The sequence below is a fragment of the Eubalaena glacialis genome, chromosome 15 (genome assembly GCF_028564815.1).
Source record: "Eubalaena glacialis isolate mEubGla1 chromosome 15, mEubGla1.1.hap2.+ XY, whole genome shotgun sequence".
Taxonomy (NCBI): Eukaryota; Metazoa; Chordata; class Mammalia; order Artiodactyla; family Balaenidae; genus Eubalaena; species Eubalaena glacialis.
Genome location: NC_083730.1, coordinates 24728287 through 24748318, shown reverse-complemented (window position 1 = coordinate 24748318; position 20032 = coordinate 24728287). Strand labels below are relative to the sequence as shown.

The 20032-nt window shown below is 46.9% G+C and overlaps 1 protein-coding gene and 1 pseudogene across 2 annotated transcripts in view; both read right to left on the bottom strand.

Moving 5' to 3' along the window:
- The window catches only part of MYO5B (myosin VB), a 372781-nt gene extending 353020 nt beyond the window's left edge, over positions 1-19761 (bottom strand). The window contains exon 1 of one of the 2 annotated variants that reach the window (XM_061168927.1): positions 19483-19761. In XM_061168927.1, coding sequence (XP_061024910.1) covers positions 19483-19509 — 27 coding nt within the window. In that variant the 5' untranslated portion in view covers positions 19510-19761. The remainder of the gene's footprint in view (positions 1-19482) is intronic. The other variant, XM_061168926.1, reaches the window with a different exon arrangement.
- LOC133075861 (cofilin-1-like) lies at positions 7139-7787 on the bottom strand (annotated as a pseudogene).
- Positions 19762-20032: the final 271 nt, after the last annotated feature.

Here is a 20032-nt window from a genome sequence, read left to right as displayed (position 1 = left end):
CAGAGATTGACACTTTCACAGAATCTTAGAGAAGGAAGAAACGCAAGAGATCTGGTCCTACTCCCTTCATGCAGCAAGTGAGGAAACCGAGGTCCAGAGAGATACGTGACACTGTCTCACTTGGGCAGGTCATCGTAAGTGCCACTATTTAGTGGCAGTTCGTGTCACGTAAGACATTACTCCAAGCGGAGAGTCCCGTGTTCTCTCCATCACACCACACTGGTCTCTGTGCCTCTCTCACCATAGATATTTCTCTTTCAGTTGCTTATACAAATGCCTCACACAGGGTGCTAGTGATTTGCCTGATGCAGACATGCTGCGACACCAGAAGACATCTGACCTCAGACAGCAGGCCCTTTTCCTAGAAGACGACGCCCCATGCCAGGGCTCCTGTCAAGTGACAAGCAGAGTGACGGCCAGAGGAGTCAGAAGGCAGCCAGCCATGCCAGCCACGCCACATCAGCACGTCTTTGATCTGTCACTAGTAGGAGCTAAATCAGCAGCTTCCAGAGCATTATAAGAAACTGACATCTAAAAAAGGCAAACCAGGTCCCAGCCAGCCTCTCAGGGGATTTGACCCCGCCTTGCTACAAGCTGCCTTTCTTCTAGGACTGACCAGAGCAATATTCTCTGCAAAGGGGTCCACAGAGCACCAGCCCAGCCCACGGCAGAGCCCACACTGTGCCCACCTACCTCGACTTTCACACTCCCCCTCCACCTTGATCGCCCTTCCTCTGATCTCCTTCATTCATTCTCACCGCTTTCCTGTATGCATCCAAACCTGCAACCTACACACAGCTTCCTCCTAAAAGAAAGGTAACAGGTGGTCCTCTTACACTGCGTTTCTACCTCCCACCCACCAGTGAATCACCACCACCAAAACATGGCACTAAAGCACATTTTAAACTATTTTGTACTGAATCAATTAAAGCTTTGTAATTCTCATTCTTAGAATAAATTCAAGTGAGTTGGAAACCTATTTCTCTAAGAGAAACAAAAATCAGAAAACAAATTTCTTTAGGTTTCTTTTTATAGATGAGTGGAATGGCAAGTGGTTTACTCCTTCCTTCCTTTTACTGTTTATTTGTAATTATTCCTTCTCACCTTAGTTTTATATTTTTCCTTCCCAAGAAGCAGTCATTGCTAGCCACCTTTCAAGGTGGGCAAGAAGTTAAGGGCGTATGGGTCAAATTCCCATTCTAAGGCACCCCCCATGGCATCCCTTGCTGGATGGTGCCCAGCCTGCTAAGATACCTGCAGAGAGGAAGCCCTCACTTCCACACAAGGCAGCCCATTCCACTATTGGGGGCCATGTGCTTCTGGACCCCGAGCTCAACTCATCTCCCTGCATATACCCATTGATGATCACTATGATCCTCAGATGAACTCAGAGAGGAAACACACGAATTCCACATGACAGTCCTATACATTTCAGGATTATATCTCCTTTTTTCTGGCCTCTATGCCTGGGGCCCCCCAGCTGTTCTTCATGTGCCATAGTTTCCAGGCACTTTTCTCTTCTAGGCAGCTACCTCTAGCTTTATTTTTAGAGATCCCTTAAAAATATGTCATCAACATCAGAACATAGGGGAGTCACATCTTGTGGGGTTGAGGAAGCTTGATTCTAAAGTCAATAATAAAGCAAAAATCATGCAGTACCCAAATCACCTTTGAAAATCTCTCACACTGTCCATCACAGTGAGATGCTTCAAGAGGCTCAATTCGCTTCAGAGCCTCTCACTTCGAGAGGCTCCGAGCTGCCTCAGGAAACAGATTCCCTCCTTCCATCTCACCCTCGCCCCAATGCACATCCTCACTAAGCAGGGTGATGACTCACACAACTGATTTTTTTTTGTTTTCCAGTTGGTTGGCTTCTTGGCAATTGTTTGCCTTTGCCCACACACATGCTGAATACCTGATATTTCGGTGTATCCATGAGCCAGATTTACCCAAGCTCTAGGATGGTGCCACCATTACTCAGTCTTCTTCAAAGGACATCTGTTTTCTCACATCTTCAAATTCATCCCCCCCTCCACACCTCGTCCTCAATCCAGGCCGATGATGGCCAACCAAGAGCCACCACTGGCACAGTTCACACAAAGAACTTTGCAAAACTTCCATTTTGAAGACTCACTATTGTAAATCATTGTCTTGATAAGAAAGAGGTTGTAAAGAGGTTAATGGGATAGCAATCTCACTACAGTACATAAAATCCATAGCCTTTTCTAAAGGCTGCAACAATTTAAGAAGCTACAATTTTTTGCCTAGAAGACAATTGTGCACTCTTATGATCATCGTTTATCATCCCAGGTGAAAAAGTTATTGGCACAGGTTTCTTGCCTGTATTTCTGGTTATGTTTGAATCACCTTAAGTCAAGTTAGTGCACCAGCACCAGACAAACCATAGTTAACACTTATTTGTTAAGATTAAAAGTACTATTTTATAAGGGAGATGATGAACACCAAGCTTTGAAAAAACTTCATATGATACCCACTTAAAACAATGTGAAAAGAGTAAAACTAAAACAGTTACATAAATCAAGATAATCCAAGTTTTATGGATACAAGTTGATGCTAAATTAACTTTGTTGTCAGGAATAAGCTGCAAAGGTTCAGCTCAGTGTTAGAGGCAGCTCTGAGAAGATTCATGCAAATACTCTTCCATACTTTGGGTAACACTGTAACTTTATGCTCTAAAAAGAATAGTACAATAAACATACCCTTATAACAGCTTATAAACATTTTGTTTGTTTGGATTTTATATACTCTCATCTTCGCCTTCCTCCTCAAATGGCATGGTAATTTATGGGAATCATTCTTTGATATCACTATTTGATGTTTTCTTCATCTTAAAAGGCTACACAAACCAAACTTCAGCCCTATCCTTTCCCATCCAGTCAGCTGGTTGGATGTCCCCTACATCCAACCAGCTGTCCTACCTGCAGACTTGAGCCCCTGAGGCTGGAGGGAGGAAAAGCAATCTTCCAAGCAGACAAATGGGGCTCCCATTCCAGTGAGCTCTGAGAAGACAGAGCTCAGAGAAGGAACAGCTCTGGAGGCTGGAAGTCCCCGGGTGATGCGATTCTGAGCTTCATCACTACCCAATGAAGTGTGGTTCTGGGGCAGGGGGTGGATATGCCCTTCCCCACGCTAAGAGGCAGGAGACAGAAGGGCCCGTTGAGGGACTGACAGGAGGGAAGAGGTGAGACTTCCTCCTAAACCGCTGTCTTAAGAGCTGCCAGGACAGCCCAAGAACCTCAACAACTTCCTACTGCACGGGGGCCACATCCTACCACTCTTGTCCTCTTGCTAAGACGCTTCCTTCATTCACTACTCCTGGATAGCACTTATTACATGGAATATAATTGTAAGTTAATGAGGACCATGCCTTACGCACCTCTTACATCCAGCACTGTGCCTGACATCAAGAAGAGTCTCAAATACTTGTATCAGTTACATAATACTGCCCAACCAATTGAGACCAAGAATGGAAGACATTTCAGCTGTGGGCGAGGGCAATTCTGGCCATCATGATGAGCTGAAAATGGACATATCCGCAAAATAAAGCTTCAGACTCAGAGTTCACAGCCCAAACTGGCACAGAGTAGCATCGGTGCTACTTCCCACTTGTGTAACGCTGTTAAACCAGAAAGTGTATGACTGAAAACGATCAAACTTCCCACCTCAGTGCCATGAACTCAAATTCTAACCATTGTTGACCACAGTGAATAACTGAAAAATTATAATTTCTTAAGGTGCCCTGTAACTTCACAGGAAAAACCGGAGATACATAAACACAGCTCATCAGGAAATTGCAACCACCGACACCCCATGGCAAAGCACAAGAAACGTTAAGGTGAGATTTCAAATTCCAGCATTAAGCCAAGAGTCGACTTACCGAGTGAGATAAAGTGGAAAACAATTATAGCCTAACTAATTATTTGGCTGGTACTTAGCTACATCGTTTTAGATATAGGCTACAGTTCCAAGGCTGCTGGAGTTATTTACAGCCCTGGACACATTATTCTGTGGCCAGCATTTAAGGCAGTTTCTGATTTCTGCGATGGTTCACATTGCGACTTGAGCACAGTTCATACTGAAACCCTTAGCGTCTGCCCCATTCAGTAAGGGCTCTCTACATGGCCGAGTGTTGTGTAACCCTAGCAGCCTGGCAGTGGTTTCATAGTGCCGGTCAGATTTCAGGGATATTAATGCAGTGGGCAATCCCTAGAGCTTTTATTAAGGATGCATTACAGAAGGTTAAGGAATGTGAGGCAAGGGAGGAGGGAGGAAGTAGAGGAAGCAACTGGAGAAAAAGAAGATGTAGAATACTTTTAGCAGAGGAGATGCACAAAATCCAAAAAGGAAAAAAAAAAGTCTATTATTGGACTATTGTAATAGCAGATGTTAAAGCCCATATCTCAGCATTGTTTTTAGGGTCTAATAGCAGGTCAGATGTGGAAACCACCACCAGAAACCAAGGCAGGGATTGACAATAGTCAAAAACCAGATTAGAAACTCAAGCAGAAGGATCCAAGTACCACAAATAGCCATGACCTAGCAAAAAATGAAACCAATCCCAGGCTCAATCCCCCAAATCCTACTCTACAGGGATGAGAGGCAGCGTCTACATTTTTTTTTTTTTTTTTAAGGGACCTGGGAGCCTGGGTATGAGTTTGAAGACCGAGAAGCTAAGGCGCAATTACATATTATTGGAAACTCTTGTGGGGTGTGTGGGGGGAGGTTAGGAGGCTGAGAGGCTGAGTCGACCTGGTGAGTCCAGCCCCAGGATACCACACAGCCCCGCCCCCCTTTCCCTGCCATCAGACAAGGGGTGCCGCAACTCCAGCTGGGACTCTGCACTTCCCCCTCCCTGATCCTCCAGAAGAGCAGGTGACCCCCTCTGAGGGCAGGGGCAAGACAACGGACCAAGTCCCCCTGCACTAAGGCGCTACTGGAAGCTCTTCCTGAACAGCAGTGCTGGCTTGGAGCGAACCCGTGCACCGCCAAAGCTGGTCTCGTCCTGCAGCTGAGGGACGCAGGCTTTAAGTCAGCTGCCTTGGCTTTAAATCAATCAGTCCCCCCTTTAAGTCAGGTGACCTGACTTTAAATCACTGTGTGCCCCTCAAGCCTACAACTTCAAAAGTTGGGAACTTCACTTTGATCCCAGCACCTCACACAGCTGAATGCACACTGTAGTCACCCCCAAGCCTGGCTTAGAGCAGCATCTACATTTTTGCTAGTTCTCTGGGTCATTCCGATGCACCTGTAAGTGGGAAAACCATAGCTCTAGTGCCTATAACATCCACAGCCTCTTCTGAGGCAGACACATGGTTCCCAGTGATGATCCATCTTCAGAAGTCCCTTGGACCAGATGTATCTGCCTAGGAACAGCCAATCAAGAGTCTGCTTTCTACAAAAGCTTTAAAGCTTTTGTCATTAGTGACACGGGAATAACAGCAGATAGTACAGCCAATCTAAACTGGAACTGGAGATTCAGAAAGGGGTGTTTAATCCAAGGCAGAGGTAAGAAGACAGGGAAAAGGGCAGAGCCAACAGTAACTGAGTCACAATGATGGCACTGGCATGGAAGGAAATGCATCCCTGCTGCTGACAGGATAACCTGGTCCCTAAAGTCTCAGAAAGGGTGAGCATCTTTCTGGCACCCTAATACTGTGCTGATCTCTTAGGCCAGGCTGCTCAGATCAGCTAAGCCTGGTTCCTAAGAGAGCATTCTTAGAGTAGAGCCTACATCTTGAAGTGCCCTTGCAACCAAAATAGCCCAGTACGCCAAGTGCCAGGAAGAGCAACAGATAGATACAGGCATCCTGTTAGTGGTGTCAAGGTGGGATGCTCCTCCCTGTACAATCGGGGGCGTCCCACAATTTTAAGCTATAGAACAGTTAGGTCTGGAGTGCTAGGGTTGAAGATTTGAGATGATAGGTGGTCCACAAAGCCAGGACTTTAAGACTCCTTTTGTTCTTTCCTTTCCCACACCTGAAAGAGGAAAAGCATGTGCATAGCCCTAGAGCTTCTCTACCAATGCTGGTGCTTTGCTAAATGAGAGGACCCAATCCAAGGCTGGCCGCCCCACATGCAAGAGTTGGAACCAGTGAATCAGCACCCACAGCAACCTTCCCAGCCCTTCAGGCTCTCACCCCACACTGTCCTGCACTGGACTGTGGCTTCCCAAGGACAAGACCTTCTCCTAGCAACAGGATTAGCACCAACTAATACAGTTCACGTGTTCTCATTTTATCTCATCAACAAGCCTGAGGGCTGTACCAGCTTCTTACCCGTTTTACAGATAAATGAAGCCTAGAAGTTGAGCAACTGTCTAAGGCCACACAGCTGGTAAATGCCAGTGCGGGGGGGGGGGGGGGGGTGGTACGAGGGTGACACAGACAGGACACCAATACTCAAAACCCAGGTCTATCGAGTCTAAAGGTTATACTCTTGACCACCATATTTTCCCTGCCCTTTTTTCTCCAGAGTTTTTTTAATTGTGGTATAATACACGTAGTTTACCATCCTCACCATTTTTAAATGTACAGTTCGGTGGCGTTAAGCACATTCACACTGTTGTGCAGCCATCACCACCAAGCATCTCCAGAACTTCTCATCTTGCAAAACTGAAATTCCGCATCCATTTAAACAACTCTCTACTCTCCCCTCCCTCCCACAACTGCCATTCTGCTTTGTCTCCATGAATTTGACTCCTGTAGATACCTTCGTAAGTGGAATTATACAATACTTGTCATATTATAACTGGCTTATTTCACTTAGCATAACGTCCTCAAGGTTCATCAATGTTTAGCATGTGTCAGAATGTCCTTCTTTCCTTTGTTTTCTGTTTGTTTTTAATTGAAGGTCCCTTACTAGTCCTGCTTCCATGAGTGGCCACGACCAGGGGAAAAAGGGAAGGGGAACCAGGCGGCACAGGGAGGGGTCATCTCTACAACACTGCATTTATATACAGAACTAAACACACAAGGACAGAGTCACTACTGCTATTAGAAGTTGGCAGCATGGGAAAGGGAAGGAACAGATGGGGAACTGGGGTGTTAAAAAAATACAGTGCTCCTTCCCCCAGGCATACCCTTGTTTGAGCTTAATCTGCTTCAACCCAAGAAGAAGATCAAAAGCAGTTTGGGAAGGCCAGAACCTTCAGGGATGGAGGGAGGAGGATGGTCCAGGAGGTGGGGAGGCTGTTTGGCAACTTGAGTGAAGGGATTGCCCACCCCCTGCTGGGATCCCCCCAGCCCCTCTGGTCTGGCAGGAAGGGGGCAGCCTGCAACCCCCGTGGGCAGGTCTGGGGTTTGCCCTCCAGAGAGATGAAGAGGCTGACCCCCAGCTTCTCTGCCAGGGTGCAGTGGTCCTTGACCTCCTCGTAGCAGTTTGCTTCTAACTCATGCTTGATCCCCATCCGCTTCTGTTCGATGGCATCCTTGGAGCTGGCATAGATCATTTTGTTCTTCAGGGGTGCAGACTCAGCGGCCCAGGCCTCCTTCTTGCTCTCCTTGGTCTCACAGGCTGCATCACAGAGGACGTAGTGGCAGTCCTTGTGTGGCAGCACCTTGACAAGGATAGGGGTCATCTGCAGTCTGGCCCACATCACCTACCACCATCTCCTCACCCTCCTCCACAATGAGGTTCTTCGTGTCCTCGCTCAGGCAGAAGAGCACCGCCTTCTTGCGCTTCTTCACATCCTCTGGTGAAGACGACTTATGCACCTTCATGTCATTGAACACTTTGATGACACCAGAGACAGCCACACTGGAGACCATGTTTCTACAAGTGAAAGGGAGATAGCGAGGAGAGCCAGAAAAGACAGGAGTCATTGCAGCCAGTGCTGGGATCCGACTGAACCAATGTCCTTCCTTTCTAAGGCTGAATAATATTACTTTGTATGGATGTACTCCGTTTCGTTTATCCATCCATTCATGATGAACACTGGGTTGCTTCCTCCTTTTGGCAATTGCAAATAATACTGCTCTGCCTTCCTTTCTTATCCTGCCTGATGCATAGCAGGGGTAAGAAGGTACAAAGAGCATCCTTTGGGACTTCTCTGGTGGCGTAGTGGTTAAGAATCCGTGGGCCAGTACAGGAGACACGGGTTCGAGCCCTGGTCCGGGAAGACCCCACATGCCGTGGAGCAACTAAGCCCGTGAGCCACAACTACTGAAGCCTGCGCGCCTAGAGCCCATGCTCCGCAACAAGAGAAGCCACCACAATGAGAAGCCCGCACGCCGCAACGAAGAGTAGTCCCCACTCGCCGCACCTAGAGAAAGCCCACGTGCAGCAACGAAGACCCAACGCAGCCAAAAATTTTTTAAATTTTAGAAAAAAGATCATCCTTTCATCTACTTTCAAAAGAGCATTTTAGGAAATTAGGTGGAATGGGCTTTCCATTTGATTCTTAAATCAGTAAGTATTTATTAATGTTATTATACTTGTCATAACACTGAGGCAACTATATGCCATGTAATAAGTTAACATACATATATATTTAAAAGGGACTATAAATCAGTGTTACTATAAAATTTGGTGAGCCCTTAAGTTTTTAACCAAACAAACCAGAACTGCTACATTCAAATGAGTATTTTTCTGACAGCCTGGGAGGCTCTACACTGATTGATCACTGAGAGCATCTGAAGCCCGACTACTTCTCCTGAGGATGACAGCTAGTAAGAGGCCACACACAACTGTCCTCAGCACCTGCAAGTCACACTTTGCCTGTAACAGAAATATAAGTCAGTGAATTCCTACCTTACTCAACCAGCTTAGTTCTTTGAATAACTCTTGGATGTTTCCAGAAAAGAAAGCATACCTTCCAGGCATAGATTTTGCCACCATACAAAGGAAAAAGAATGCATCATCTGATTTGAAGCCAATTTCAGAAGAAGTATTGATGAGCTCTAGTATCCTTGTACCTCTGCCAAAGGAAGGGAACATCCTGAAGGAAACAGCATTCACACAGGTAGGATCTGACGTGTTAGTCATAAAAATCACATTTTAAGGGTATTCTTACCATTTCAGTGCGCACAGCTTGTTACATAGTTACACACATGTATACACAGTAAAATGACCATTAAAAAAGCAAGCAGCTTGATAGCAAAGAAACACTAGTTTGTGGCTAAGGAGACATTCATTTTCCTTATTTCACAATTAAACATTAGCTCTCATTAGCAAGTGTAAGCAAATTAAGAATTTGATTAAATCTGATGAGACAAGATAAAGCAACTTATCTCCTTTTAATGTACAAATACCTCCTTAATACTTATTCATACAACAAATGAACCACTGGACTGGAAGGACTCAAGGTCAAAGACTACTTGGCAGGGATGGGCTCTTCCTCTCTGCCTCGCGCATGGGCTGTGACACACATCACTGCAGGCAGAAAGTGCTCTCTACAGGTGTTGGCCGAGCGATGAACATAAAAGATGGTCTGAATCTTCAGATGAAAACTATGAGTATCATTATTGTTCCTGTGGGAGAGAAGATGACTGAAACAAACTCGATCCGATTTTTCCTCCCTGATTCACTGTTGCCTGCTTTGTTCGATCTCACATGAAGGATGGAGTCCGTATTCACCCCCACCTAATCATGCAAATATCCATGAGTCTTGATGAGATTGTTAATAAAAACTTGAGTTAAGTGAAAAAAAATGATTATGCTTTTAATGCAAATGATAACCTTAGGAAGGTAAGAGCAAAAAAATACATATGTGATCAAAATTGTGTGAAATTAGGATATTCCAAAACAAGGCAGTTATATTAGCGTTCATATCCACAAATGTTGCTTTGCTGTTAACCCACGTTCATACCTTGTGCCAAGCCTTTGCGCACAATAATAAAAAAGAAAAACAACATTTAATTATCTCCTGACAGGGGCTCCACATTCCATAGATTTAGGCAAGTGCCAGAGGATACAGATGGGCTTTCCACCAGGTACTCTAAGCCAAAATGACAGATAACATGACAGTACATGCGGTTCCTTGGTGAAAAAAGGGCTTTCCTCGAAGGGCTACGGCCTGGAAACAGGAAGGGACTACAGGTGGTCTTTAAGCCAATTCAAGGGCATTTACTGAGTCCCTACAGTACGCAAAATCCTATCTTGGGAAAAGTGAGGGATGTGAGCAGAAGATTCAACCTACATCTTCAACGAGAGCAGCTGTGCAAATATACACACCCAACCATCAACTGCACACAGCGAAACACATTCTAAAATTACCTACAATCTCAAAGCTTTTTTAAATTTGGCTTTGTAACTTACCCTATTTTCTGCACAATCACCTTTCTTTAATATGTAATTGATGAAGCACAACAATAAAATGAATACCCGCGAACCCGTCAGGAAATCTAGCAGCCCGCTAACAGCGCTGTTCCCACTCCTGCTCCCCCACCAGCCCCACCCTCCCCAGATACCTACTATTCTAGTTGCCTTTTCCCTCATTCCCCGGTTTTTACTCACTTTATCACATGTATATCCTTCACCAATACTGTTCATTCTGATGATTTCAGAAATTCATAAATATGGTGTCAATTCTGTGTGGATTCCTCTCTGAAGCACCTTAAGTGATACCTAAGCTGGGCATCATATGAAGTCAAGGAATATGTTCTGAGCATGCATCTTATCATTGGTGGGACTGCACTGGGGTCTGGGTGGGCAGTTAGCAAAAGGAAATTAAACCAGAGTCTAAACTGAAAGACCAGGGCACACAAAAGATAGTTGAATACAGCACAATTTACCAATTCAAATATTTTACCTTTTCATCTACCCCATAAATACACAGTATCCAGGTCACGATACAGTAGAACTGACATCCTACTTCCCAGTACCTTTTTTCTTGTGGAGTCCCTAAGCCAGGGGACCTGAATTGCTTAGTGCTGAAGAGATTATAAGCCAAGTCTTTGATTTCCACGCAGAAGGCATCTGGGTATTCTCGTTCCTTTTAGGATTTCATGCCACTACACGTTTGAGTTTTATAATGGCAAAAGCTCTACAGGAAAATCGTTAAGTATCTTTCCTGATGGGCCTCTTCATTCCTCCCCAAACTTCAGCAAAGGAGAGAAAAGCCTACAGGGGTCATGTCACTATTAGAATCGTTCAAAGGAGAGTAATAATGTATAGGCCCTTGAATAAACTTTAAGAGGAACATTATATGCCATTAACTTGGAGCTCAGATACATAAGCTTGATCATTCCCAAAACAAATTAGCAAGATATACCAGTGCTCACCTACACCAGGACCCAGACAACTTGAGGACCTCCTCCTCATATCAAACCTAAAATGCTCCTGCTTGGAGGAGCTTCTAAAGTGCTTTGACAAAGTCCCTGATAAGAACCTAAAGTTGTAATAGGCAATGGTCTGGGTCCTGGGTATCCTCCTGTAAGGCTCTCCCCTCATATGCTGGAGGAAGGGGCCTTGTCTCTGATCATCAAGCTGACATCCTGAGTGAAGGTGAGCTCATTTTCCAAACACCTGTCCAGCCAATAGGCAGTGAGCAGGGCACACCCATAAATGTGAAAACCTTCAGCTAAGTGGGCAGATGGGAGAGAGCTTCCAGGAGTCTCAGACCTGCTTCCCTGATCTTAGCACAGAAAGGGAACGAAACACCCATCAGACATCAAGCAGGATAGGAAAGAAGATGCTTCAGAGACAGATGGAGACAGGGAAAGTGCTGGAAAGCAGACCAGTGCCCTGGGATGAAAGGAGGGTTAGATTTAAAATCAAATAATTTTACACTGCTTGAGTTTCACGTACACCTTTTGATTGTTATATTTACCCCTTTTTGAAGATGTGACCCTCTTTCGGGGCTTACGTGGCCTAAGGAGAGCGAAAAACAAGGGTTCTGCCTACATGTGGGGCAGTTTTAAGAAGCACCAGGCTGTCTAGGGGCTGCGTGTGGTGGTGGAAGGCAAAGCAGCAGATCCCCGAGGGAAGAACTATGGGTCAGACCATCTGCCGTTTTTCTGTACTCAGAGACTTTCCTTTCTCCTTTCTCCCGGCTGCTGGTGGGCAGGGCAGTGCTGGTAGAAAGGACGCTCCACGTTAGGGCCTCTTTTATGCACAAATGATGTTCCAGACCCACCATCACTGGGACAGAACCTCGTGGAAGGCAGCAGAGTGGTCAGACGAGGAGTGTGGCTTTGGGCAAGTAAGGCAGAGGTCTCGTCGTTTGTAAATGAGGATGATGGGGGTGCCTACATCATAGTGTTATTATTAAATGAGTGAACATACAGCTCTTAGAAATGACCTGGCTCAAAAGCAGTTGATAAACGGTACCTATCATAACCAGTGCTTTTCCAATTGTAGGGCTCAGAGATGCGTAAGCTCCAAACAAGCGAAGGTGAAAACTCATGCCAAGGTGCCTTACTTAAAATATGTATTTGTAATATTTTATCCTGAACATTCTGGTTTCCACGACTTCCTATGTCTAAAAATATAATCATTTAGTGAGCAAAAACAGAGTTATAAATAATGTCTTAACAGAGGAAATACAAAGAAAACTACAAATGAACACACCAAGCATACGAAAAGATGCTCAACCCTCCAATGAAAGTCAACTTTAAACAAAAATAAACTGTTCAGCGTCCGTTTAAAAAGAGGAAACAATGACCAGTGCCCGGGAGGGGTGAAGAAACAGACCAGTTCTTTTCTGGAGACTACTGGCCTTATCGATGAAGACTCATAAAAGTGCATGCCAGGAATTCCACCTTGGGGAATTTATCCTAAAAATACTGAAAGGTTCCAAGAATGTTCTGCAACATTTTTCACAATATCAAAAAATTGGAACCAATTAAATGTTCACCAAAATGGGAATGGTTACAAACATTACAGCACAAACATACAGTACCCTATTATGCAGCCATTAAAATGGTAAAATTGCCTTTATATGCTACAGGGAGAAAAAAGCCATAGTAGATTAAGATTTAAAATAAAAAATAGGATCATGCCATACATATAAGTATACACTGCATCATGCGTTAAGTCTAAAGCAGTACTGCCCGACAGAAATGAGGCAAACTACATGTGGAATTTTTATTAACAAAAAAATAATAAAAGAACATGGTGAAAAACTGTTTTAATTTTCCTTTAAAGCTCTAATAGGAGACCGGGAAGCACAGCTTAAATTTCAAGCTTCTTTCAAACTGCTCTTTCTCCTTCCCCAGGGGGCCGTGGGGGATAGGAGCCTTTTCCCCCATGCTTTGGTTGTCTATTGCTCAGGTAGTTATGTATTTGTAGCAATTCTTCCCTTTCTCTCTCGCCAAGTCCCCTTATGACCAGTACCCCTGCAGGATGGCAGGAGAGGGTTAGGAGAAAAGGCCACCATCCAGCAACACGACTGAAGGGGGAAATAAGCTGATGAACAGTTGCCAGGTGCATACAGTGTGCCAGACACTGCGCTAGGCAGGCACTTCACGTATGTCAGATCACATAATCCTCCAATAACCTTGTAATGCAGGTACCATGCCAATTTTTCAGATTAAGCAATCAAGGCTCAGAAAGTATCTGCTCCGAAGTGTCACAGAGTTGATAATGTGTAACGGCACTATCCGGTACGGTCCACAGCAAGCTCATGACCAAAGAGGCCAGACTGCCCATGCCAAGGTCCTGATCTCATCTTTATTAAAATCATGCTGTAAGACAATTGCATTTCTTAGAGGAAAGCAAATACCCAGGCATCTTTTATTTGCAAGAACCCCAGAACCCATTTCTCCTCTAAGCTCATTCATATATCCTCAGATGTAAATATTTCCACTTAGACAAACCATTGTCACCCCTAACTCAACGTGTCACAATCAAGCATTATCCTTGCCCCATCTCAACTTCTTTATTTCTGTCCATCCTCAAGCTGGAAACTTCAAGGTCATATATGACTCTTCTTCCCTTGCCTGCATAATCAAACATTTGAGTTCTAAGCTCAGTAATCCCTAAATGACTATTAAAAAAACAGTAATAAGCACACCTAGCACCCAGATCTTAGTTTCTAAATACCAGTCTTCAAGAAAAGGAAACTGACAGACATCACCTTAACCAAGGGATCAAAGTGACACCATCAGTAATGAGACATTGATATCACAAATCTCCTGAGATGGTGCACTGAGGAAGGCACATCGCTTCTGTGCCACAAATTCATAACCTCCATCTAAGCATGGGAAAACATCAGACAAACCCAAATTGAGGTTCATTCTACAAAATAACTGACCAATACTCTCAAATTGTCAAGGTCAAAAGGAGAAATTGAAACTGAGGAACTGTCACCAATCAGAGGAGACGAGGCAGCTGTGATGCTAAACGCAACGTGGAATCCTGCATGGGCTCCTGGCCCCGGGAAGGTCAGTAGTGGAAAAACTGGTGAAATTCCCATCAGGCTTGAGGACAAGTTAATAGTGTTGTACAAATGTTCATCTCCTGGTTTCAATCATTGCACTCTACTTATGAGGTGTTAACATCACGGGAATCTGGAAATATATAACAGGAACTCTGCTATTTTTGCAACTTTTCTGTAAGGCTAAGATTTTCATAAGAGTTTTAAAATACTACTGTAGTTACTACTCATGGCTGTCCATGCTTAAACTCACTCTACCATCTCCTACTAACAGTGCCCTTCTCAGTCTCCATGTGTATTCAAAGCCTATTCATTCTTCCGGGCCCACTCATGTCCCACTGGCCACCTGACCAATGGTTCTATAGAACGTCTGTAACTATGAGTATCTGCTCTCTGCTCATGGCACATGGGTCATGTTGGATTGTTAGTTAACTTTGTGTATTTAGGTTTTATTGTCCAATGACGACGCAAAATGTGCTTGTGTAGACAAGTGCATCAGGGCACACATGCTCCGCTCACTTTAAAATGGGCTGCTTTTTACTGTGGTTTTTGGGAAGCTACTGAATTACAAAACAGAGGTCAACTAGTATTTCAAACCCATCCAAGTTTACCCTGACAATCCTGTACAGATAGTGACAAATACTCCATCACTTAGGGAGGGCAGTATGTGGCCTTATATATTATAAGCAGTATAGTTTACAGCTAACTTGTACCACAGAAAACGACAGTATCAAAACACGTACACACACACGCCAGAATTTAAAATGTCTATTTAGTTTCTACTCAGAGGGACCTTGGCCCTCCAACAGCAAGAGAATGCTATCTCTCTGTTGAACAAAATAAGCACAATAATATACTTAGACTCCAACCAGGCCTGGAGCTGTCAGAAAGCCTTCTAATGGGTGGCCATCCTGAAGCTAATGAAATGAAATATTAGGAGCACATCAACAGAAAGGAAATGGGAAGAAACTAGCAGCTGAAAAGCAAGCTCTCCCAAGAGGCCCCAATGGAGAGACCTGGTGCACGGGAGCTCTGGAAACTGCATGGGCCTCACCAGAGAGCCGTTCTGTTCCCAAGGTGGGGGTACTGGAAGCTACAGCTGTTACACTCCCGTTGGTTAAAAGACTGTCCCCTTGGGAGACATCAATTCTCAGGCTCCAGGAACCTTTGACGGTGACACAGGTGCTGACCGCTGGGAGTAAGCAAGCACCAGGCAGTGCGCTGGAGGACAGCACAGGGCAGGCAGAAGAGCGCTAACAGCGTCTGCCACCCTTGGCCTCCAGGTCCTCGCGTCTCCACCGGTGGGCACAGAGGGAACACGAGCCTCTTACTGCCTTCCAGACTGAAACTTGGGAGAAGACTGCATTACCTGATGCGCAGGTAAGGGACAGTTAGAGAACCCCAGCCCAAGTTCTACTTTCCAAAGGACTGGCCCCAAAACAGTGCCCTTCATAAAGGCCCCTGAGCTCAAAGCCATCATTGACACGCAAAGGGCATGTCCACTAGTAAAGTCACCTCCTAGCAGCACTCAAATATCCACTGCTCAGAACACCACCTATCAACTAAAAACCAACCAGGATAGGGATTATTTGAAGGTGCTGGTTTCAGCCTGGTGATTTCCCAGTCACTCTGCTGGCTAGAACCAAAGCAGCATACTGAAAACCTCATTATTTGAGAGACCAGTGTTTAAATTTTTCATCCAGAATAACCCTTGTATAGAGAAGAGTTGTATCATTCAGCCTGAAAGAGAGGTTATGTATTTTATACTTTAAAAATCAGACTATTTTCTGCATTTGTCACAATCAAATCATGTTTACCATGCTTGCACATATTTGGGAATCTTCCTGGGACCTGGGCTAATTCGATTTATACAATATTGTCTTTTCCTGTGGGTTGGAAGCAAAGTACTAACACTTGTCACATACATGCCATCTGTGACAAGAGAGCCCATCATCATCTCCATGTTTCTGTAAGGGTGGATGAGGCTGACTCACCTTGACATCACCCTCAAAGCCTCTGGCATTGACTCTGATTCTCTTTTCCCACTGAGAAAAACCTCAGTACAAAGAAAGTAATTTCTCAAAGGCAAGGTGCTGGGTCTTCTGAAAACAGGAGTGCCTTTGTTATGGGAAGTGCCCTTTGCCAATGACTAAAATCAACTCCAAAAAAAAATCCACATAGCATATAAGCCTCCAGTTGGAGAGAACAGACAGACAAAGAGCAAGAAAACAGTTAACATGGAGGGAGGAAAAGAAGAAAGTCTTTTCTTCAGTAACTGGGAATAAACTAATATACCAAATTCTTACCTGACACTATTTATAGTACTTACAGGCTAATTTATATACTTAAATAAGTGTCTTGTATTCCAGTAACAATATCTTCCTACCATGTCACTAAAGCAACAGGTATAAACAATAAAGGGCTTTAAAATTTCCATCCCACTCATAAATGCTGTTGGCATAATAGATCATTATTTCCATCATGCATAATACATTAAAGGGCATGCCTGGATCCAGTGTTCATCACATTAGAAAAGCCCACTAGCAAGTTAAAAATAAAAAGGAACATTGGATATTTTGATAATACACTAAAATGAACAAATCATCTCCCCCAAGAAACAAAGTGAATCTGAGTCACAGGCACGATTTCTCTGTATAATTTATGATTCATGTGCATACTGAGAATCCAGCCTAGCAAGTGGGGTGATAGTGGTTAGGAAACAACACAACTGCTTCTCGTAGTAAAGCATAAGTGTTCAACTCTGCCAGAAAAAGTAACAGCTGCTCAAGATGCGATCTGGCTGGAAGCTACTGCGTGGGCCACAGAAGAATCTCAATTTGAGATTCATAAACCTAGAAATGATTAAGAACTAGAAACCCATTAACAGTGAGATACAGTCCCTGGGCCTTAGGGAGAAATTCTAAGACTCTTTTTGGATTAAGTATGCCAAACGCTCACACCAACGAAGCTACTTTTTTTCTTAAGCACCTTGAGCGCCTTTCCAAGACCTTTTCCTCATCAACCCTTTTTGTCCCTATATCCATAAGTCAAGAAGAAGTACACTGGGGGACTTCCCTGGTGGTCCAGTGGATAGGACTCCGTGCTCCCAATGCAGGGAGCCCAGGTTCGATCCCTGGTTAGGGAACTAAGATCCCACATACCACACTGAAGAGCCTGCACGCCACAAGGAAGGCCCAGCGCAGCCAAAATAAATAATTTTTTAAAAGAAGAAAAAGTACACTGGAACTTTAGCTCAGACTCCCACTAACTCATCATTCCTAATAATTAACATGCAGTATACTCATTTCTAACTAAAAAATCAAATTGAGTGTTTTCCCTGAAAGTTATCTTTAAAAGCAACCCAGTGTTCTTGTTTTTCAAAATCAGGGCTCCAAAAATTAAGGGTTTATTCAATTGTCCATTAGCTTCATATAATACAGCAATTAGTTACTGTCTGATAAAGTACTTTATGATATATTGCAGGTATACTGAGTCACTCATTTTACTTGGGAGTACAGGTGGTATTTTTGTGCACTTTAGTGTGACAAAGCTTCAGCACTCTACACTCCAGATTTTTCCCTGCCTCGCTGGTTTCCAGCCTCCCGTTGAGGTTCCGGATAACTGCTTCAGGGAAACAACTTTCAGGGCTCCTCCCAAGACTCCCACGGGTAAGCGGGATAGGGTGCTCTTCCAAAGCCAGAAACGCCACAGTTTTCACCCCTGGCTCGAACCTCACATCCTTTCCTCCCAGAAGCTGTCTTTCATCAGCGGTCTCTGCCAGGGGACCTGGTGGGGGCGGAGCAGGTGCACCAGGTTATGGTGACCCCGCCCCCAGCCAGGTTACACCCTCCACTGCCACCTCGCGTCTTCCCGCCTCGGCCCTGTCCCCCTCCAGGAGGAAGAAGGGATTCGAAAATTCCTCAAACGAAAAGGGGTGGCCAGCCCACCCCGCTGAAGGGCTCGCCCACGCGCGGGGGCAGCTCTGAGCAGTCGCCAGGTGAGGATGCGGAAGTAGCTCTTCCTCCCCCGCCCAGACCTGTTGGCCCGGGCCCAAGTCCTGGGAATCACACACCCACAACCCACGCGCGCACCGCGCACGCCTCTGCAAACGAAGAGGTGGGCACGAAGCACTGTCAAACGTGTCCCGGCCACAGAGAAGAAAAACCGGCGGACGAGGTGTCCGGACATCCAAAACTTATTTTTTTAAAAGGGGGGAGGGGTAGCTTAAAGGCCCCTCACCCCCTCAACCGCCCCTCAATGCCAAGTTGAAACCCGAGGGGGCCCGGGCGGCTGCAGCTCCGCTGTGGGCGCTTGCGGAAGCGGTGGCTGGTCTCTAACTTTAATCACAGCAACTGCTGCGGAAGCCGGGAGTCCTGCGGCCGCACCTGTTCCCGACTCTAAGGAAGGAGCCCTGCGCATCCATTCTGACCTTGAGGACATCCTGGAAATCCACACTCCACCCCCGAGTCAGCATTACTCCGACCCCCTCCCGCAATGACTGAAGCCCACCGAGTGCCCACCCAGAGGGGCCGCCTCAAAATGCCCACCCGCGGCAAAGTAAGAATGCGCTTCCCTGGGCTCTCTCCAGATCGCTCGAGCATCCTTTACCCACTGCTTACCCACCCAAAAGCCGCCGCGCCCCTCTCACCAGGTTGAGTCCCCTTCTCTCCCCACCCCCAGATTGAGGAATACCCCACCCCCAAGTTCAGGGTTCCCCCTCGTTGGCACTCGAGAGGGTCGCCCTCGGGAGCTCACGCTGCAGAGCACCGAGGTGGGGTCCACGAGCAGGCGACCACCGCGGGTGGCGGTCCCCGCGCCCTAGGCTCCGAGCTGGCGGGGACACCCCCTCAGTTCGGGGACCTCAGCCGGACGGAGCCGGGACGAGCACAGCGACGGCAGAGCGTCGGGGAGCGGGGGACAGCCCTGGTCGGGGCGGGAGCCGCGGGCGGTCAGCGCGGGGCGCTCCCGGAACAGCCAAACTTTCTCCGCCACCCGAAGTTCGGGGCGCGGAGGCGGCGATGAGGGGGAGCCTGAGAGGCGTCCCCCGCCGCTCCCAGCCCCGCGGAGCCGCAGGAGAAGGCGCCCCCGAGAGCCGCCCGCCCCGCAGCCCTCACCCGTACCCCGGGCCCGGCGCGGCCCGCACTCACCTGGCTGTAGAGCTCGCTGACCGACATGACCCCCGCGGGCCGGGCCGAGCCCGGACCCCGTGGCCAGCGGGCGGCCCTCGCTCGTGTCCCGGGGGCGGCGGGTCCCGGCTCCTCGCGGCCCCGGCGGCTCTCAGTCCACGGCCGGCCCGTCTGGCGCCATCTTCCTAGGCTGCCCGAGAGTTTCTCGGTTCTTTTCTCTCTTACCCGACCTGCCCCGCCGGCTTCCTGGAGGCGCCGCGGCCGGCTCGCTCTCTGCCGGCGCGACCTTTACTCCCGCGGCGGCGGCGGCGGCGCAGCAGCGGCCGGGCAGGAGTGGCGGGCGGGCGGGGGAAAGGCCGCACGGCGCCGCTCCCCGCTCAGGTATGGGAGGCGGCGCGGGAGGAAGAGGGCGGGCGCGCGTCCTAGCCGGCTGCTGGGGCGCCGCCGCCGCCGCCGCCTTTGAGCCCTGCGGGGGCCGGGCCGGCCGCGCCTCCCGCGCCCCGCGCCGCAGCGGGGTCCTCCCGGCCAGGGGCGGGGCCGCGCGAGGAGCGGGCGCCGTCCGCCCCCTGCT